This window comes from Saccostrea cucullata, unplaced genomic scaffold, assembly GCF_032062105.1.
Source record: "Saccostrea cucullata isolate Sc308-1 unplaced genomic scaffold, CSIRO_AGI_Scuc_v1 ctg3527, whole genome shotgun sequence".
NCBI classification, from domain to species: Eukaryota; Metazoa; Mollusca; class Bivalvia; order Ostreida; family Ostreidae; genus Saccostrea; species Saccostrea cuccullata.
This window is the reverse complement of record NW_026932509.1, coordinates 10115-15981: the sequence shown is the minus strand read 5'-3', so window position 1 is coordinate 15981 and position 5867 is coordinate 10115. Positions and strand designations below refer to the sequence as shown.

Below are 5867 nucleotides of genomic sequence, written 5' to 3'. Positions count from 1 at the left end.
TCATTTACACCAATCTTTGACAAGAGGACCTCTGAACAGAGTCAGCATATTAGCAACAGTCCAAATCTGATTTATTGTACCAGTCATACTCAATGGGATGACATCATCAAAGAGATGGTATTCTTTGACCCTACGAATATGTTGTTCTATGTGTATTCTTAGCTTTGCAATAATTTGTGTTTGCTCTACTTCCTGCTTTGAAAACTGACCTTGGCTAAGAAAAAAGGGAGGGGTGTTGACAGAAATGCCTGTACCTTCTAATACCTTGTTCATCACAAACCCTTTGTCAGCCATAATTGAGTCACCTTCTTCCATAAGATCAAGTAGGCCAGATAATTTTGTTATTTCGACGTCTGACATGCACCCTGTGTATAATGAGGACACAAAAGTGAGAGCTTCATGAGGAGCGATTCCTACAAGCCCTTTCCATGTGTGTGAACTCTTATATGTTGAATAACATTTTGACCCATGTGCTGAGGATGATGGACGCTCAGTTTTAATCTCTGTGCAGTCAATTATGACTCTAGTTGAGGGGTAAAACAACTTGATGGACTGGGGCATTTTTTCATAAATGTGTTCCTTACTCGCGTTATAAAGTTTTTTTTTGTAATTATTTGGCACTAATTATTTCAGTTTATTTCAGTCAGGTAAGATTTTTAAATTATTTTTTTAATAAAATCACATGAATTGAAATTATATCTTTTTCAATGTTAGTCAGGCATTGAGCTTGAGCTCTAACCTTTTTGTTTTAGCTCACCTGAGCCATTTTAAGGTCTAAGTGAGTTTTTTTTTATCAATGTCTGATGTTCGTCTGTCGTCTATAAACTTTTCGCATTTTTACATTTATCAGAATTAGTCCTAATTTGAACAAAAAATTGCAAGATAGTGAATTCATATTCCACAGTAAACTGATTTCATAGGCCGAAAGAACCAATTGTTTTGTAGAGCTTTAGTTTATTATTTGTCATACATTTATATGGATATCAATTATAATGATGCATCTTTATGGTCATCTTTTCTTTCAGAAATTGTGCAAGGGAAGTTTGAAGTGTCTGATGGAATGATCAACATCCAACTTGCTGAGCCTTCGTACTAAAAGTGAATCCGTTTGTGTCACCCATTATCTATCAACCCTCTAACATAACCATTTACTATTGCAAATTTCATGGGATATCAGTGAGGAAGTGATTCTAGCAAACACGTCAGAAGTTTTGGATCTTCCATAATTGGGGTCTTTGGCACGTACATGGGAGGAAAATAGCAACTGTTGATTTTATGGGATCTTTTTATAATACAGTTGTGTAATACATATTTTTGTATTTAATACATGTGTTTGTCACTCTAGTCATTAACTTTGTACATTAAATGTACATGGGCCACTGGCAATACATTGTAAATGTATATCCTGTTGAGGTTTCAATGCAGACTTTAGTTTACTACATACCTGTATATCATTACATGATTATCATTAATTTAACCAAGGTGATCCCACAGTAATCATATTTTTCTCTGGATATTTTTGTAAATAACCTTTGATGTAAAATACTTTCAGTGAGAATACATTTAAAAGGTGTGCATATATTGTACATCCATCTGAAAGTACATGCAATATTTGTCTCAAAAAACCATTGTAAAAGAAACAATGAATTTTCATTTTGAAAATATAGATTTGATCTATGAAAAATTGTGATGTCCCTAACAAAAAAAATACTATAGTAAACTATAGTTAACTATAGTTCCAAAGTAAAAACTTTGGAACTTTGATTTACTATGCTGAAAACTTTGGAACTTTGATTTACTATTGTAATAACTTTGGAACTTTGATTTACTATAGTAAAAACTTTGGAACTTTGATTTACTATAGTGAAAACTATGTAACTTTGATAAAGAACAATGAAGTTCGTGAAATTATGTTTTTTAATTCAGATGTAACGTAAATCTTATTTATGAAGAAAAAAAAATTATGCTACAAAATAAAGTTTTAGAATCAAAATATCTACAGTGCAGGGAACTAAGTTTGTTACATAAACCAGCATCAGGATCAGCATAAGTAGCATCAGGATAGAGCTAGCATCAGCATTTAAAAAACAGCATTACTAGGAACAGCATCAGCAAGCAAAAGATAGAACTAGCATTGACATATTTTAAAACCAGCATTGACCTACTTAAAATCAGGATTATGCTGGTTTACTAATAATAAACATTTGTTTTTCACAAAACGAAACCGCAAGTAGACATCCTATTTCAGTCGGAAATAAATACAAAAGATGTATTTCTTGCGGTTAAATTGACCAATATAATCCTAAGATTATCATTAAATTAATTCAATAGCAAAAACCCCTTGATATTTTTAAATCTGAATCAGCTGATCACCTGACGCTATGGAGTCTACTGGTGAGGCCATGCCACGGATTGATGATATTGAGATCGGTGATAAAGGGGTAAGTAGTTATGCTTGCGCATGAAAAATAAGTTAAACAACACAATAAAAAGTATTATATTTTGCGTACGACTATTTACTACAAATTTCTTGGGTTTTATGGGCATACACATGCTACGAAGTTTTTTCAATCCGAATTTCCTCTAAATTAACGGAAGTCAGGAAATAAGAGTCGCAGTGGATTTGATGAGATTATCTGCAATCAATTAATCATAGAGGTGTATTGAACAAAAACTTAATAATTAATCCAATGAAATGATTGATTTTATGTTATTTATTTTAATGCGAAAGTTTTTACTTTATAAAAACGTGCAGATAAATGAATTTGTGTATCTGTAGCATAATTATTTTTTTATCTTTATTATTTTCTTACATTTACTTTTCTTATTCAGTAGATTAGTATGTTTTTATTATTTTACTTTCATTCTTAGATTAGATTGTTTATTAATGTCTTGACCCTGACTGCGAACAGGTCATGGGGAGCTGTTAATTAGGCTAGGAGGAGACTTTATACAATAGTAGTGATTTATAGCATCTAGATTTGATAGTTTGGCCTTAGTTTAGTTCAGGGGTGATTAAGAGGAGCAATGAGAGGAGTCATAAACTATATAAGCTTGGACATAACTGGACTCCATCTTTCATAATTTTCAGAAGTCTATTCTGCAATGTCTTAAATGTATTATTTTTAGTAAGCGTTTTTCCCATACTAGGGTAAATACTTATCTATAAATAGATGTTTACTCAAAGACTGTATTTTTGCATGGCTTAATACACCAAATCCTATATTGTACCTTTTTGTAAATGTGTTCTTATACGTTTTCATAAATTCTCAGTTTTTTCTTATTTTTGATACATCGACTCTGTGTTAACATATAATCGTCATTATACGCGATTAAATTTTCGCGAGCACACTGTTTTTAAAAAGTGATATATATGTTTTTCGTTCAGGACGTTCTCATTTCTTTTGCGTTTTGTCTTATTCCAACCATACCGGTTTCATTTTTACTTCTATATACAGCATATCCGATGTATGAATCCATGCCATCCAAATCAAATATAATGATTTTTGACACAAATGATTAAGGTGATTATAACTATTTTAGGATGTCATGGATAAACTATCAGTTAGATTGTTGTGTATGTTTAAATCTACATTTTCATCGTATTATTGTATATATATACTGTTAATATTAGGATGCATAGAGACCAATCCTGGCCCTAGTTTCATGAAAAGTAGCCATATTAGCAAACCTTTAAGTATAGTCTATAATAACAATGTTTGTAGTCTACTACCAAAATTAGATATCATAACTTCAGAATTATCAACGTATGATATTATTACCCTTAGTGAAACACATTTAGATAATAGCATAAGTAATGAAAACATTTCAATATAAGGATTTCACCCACCTATTCGTAAGGATAGAAATAGACATGGCGGTGGTGTTGCTATGTACATCTCGGACCAATTAGTTTATCATTTTCGAATGGATTTGTCAACTGATGGACTAGAAATTCTTTGGTCAGAAATACAAAATGGCAACAAAAAATTTTTATTAGCTGCACTTTATAGGCCCCCATCTTCACTGGCTAGCTATTGGGACTTATTTTGCTCAAATTTGGACAAGGCACTTGAATGTAATCTCCCAATATTCCTACTAGGAGATTTTAATGTTAATGTTTTGTCAAATCAAGTAGCAGTTTCAAATTAATGCTACAAAAATTAAATTTAACAAATTTAATCGATTGTCCAACCAATTTTACAAAAACAGAGGGTACTTGCATAGATCTAATAATTACTAGCCATCTAACTTTGGTTGATAGTACATTTGTTTCACCCCATTTTGTAGTTCACATTCCCTTGTTGGACTGGACCTAAAATTCAATATACACAAACAATATGCATATAATAGAGAAATTTTTGATTACAGTAATGCTGATTACAATAACCTCAATAATGATTTAGAAAATACAAATTGGGATTCAGAAGTTTTTAATACTATTGATGTAGATGAAATGTACTCTAATTTTACAGAAGTAATAACCAAAGGCATAGATAAACACATCCCTAAAAAAGTAATTACAATACGACCAAAGGACAAAGTATTTATGAATAGTACAATTAGAATATTGATGAGAAAACGAAATCGAATTCATCGTAAAGCTGTCAAATCAAAAAATCCACTTCACTGGGAAAAGTATAGATACCTGCGAAATCAGGTCATTGATGAAATTAGAATTTCGCGGCAAAATTATAACAAAAAACTTACAGAGCAGATAAATAAAACAATACCACCTGGTAAATGGTGGAGAATAGTGAAATCTTTATCCAAACTAAACAATAAACATAAGCCAACACCTCCTCTTAAGGTTGATGGCCAAACGCTGTTTCATCCAATAGACAAGGCCAATGCCATAAACAAATTCTTTACAGATATCTCTTGCATTAACGATGAGCCTGATTTACCACCCCAGGGACCAGGTCCCCCTTTACACCATATGGAAACATTTAGAATTACAGAAAATGAAGTCTTGGACCAGTTACAAATCATCAATACATGTAAGCCATCAGGTCCTGATGGTGTTTCACCTCAAATTTTAAAATATACTGCACAGTCAATCTACAAACCACTGACAAAATTATTTAATATATCACTAAACAATGGAACTCTTCCTAATATTTGGAAAATTACCCAAGTTACTCCTGTTTATAAAAATAAAGGAAATACAGATGATGTCAATAACTATAGACCAATATCAGTAACATCTGTTGTTTGCAAATTATTAGAAAAAATTATTGTCAAGCATCTGCACAACTATATACTTGAGAATGATATACTATATAAGTTCCAGTCTGCTTTTCAAACTGGTGACTCAACCAGTAATCAGTTGGTGGAAATCTATAATACTATTATATCCAATCTTGATAACGGCCGGGATGTACGGTTTGTGTTTTGTGATATTTCTAAAGCTTTTGATAGGGTTTGGCATGAAGGAATTATATTTAAATTAAAGAAAATTGGACTAGTGCTAATTGTAACGGGGACCGTTACAGATGTTCCCCAAACGCTCCCCAACTCCCTTTTGGTGTCATATTCCCTGTAAGCTTCATTAAATAAGACAAATTCTATGCATTTGAGACTTTACAACGTTTACCAAGAAGTGTACCAAGTTCATTCAAATTTAAGCATTGCACGCGTGCGAATGTGAATGCCTGTGCGTAATGACCATATCATCTTGTCAACACAATCTATATATTTTGATATACTAAATATTAAAGTATTTAATCCAAAAGTATTAAAAAAATACGCTCATTCAAGTGTATTTTTGATTTTGCTCATTTCACGTGCACGCACGTGCATACATGAGCATGCTCACCATACCTTCTTGTAAAAGTCCATTACATCTATTTATGTTCTAGATACCA

General features: G+C 32.0%; 1 protein-coding gene across 1 annotated transcript; it reads right to left on the bottom strand.

Moving 5' to 3' along the window:
* LOC134235320 (uncharacterized) lies at positions 1-561 on the bottom strand. Its single transcript, XM_062717456.1, has one exon. The coding sequence runs from the start codon at positions 559-561 to the stop codon at positions 1-3; it is 561 nt and encodes a 186-aa protein (XP_062573440.1).
* Positions 562-5867: the final 5306 nt, after the last annotated feature.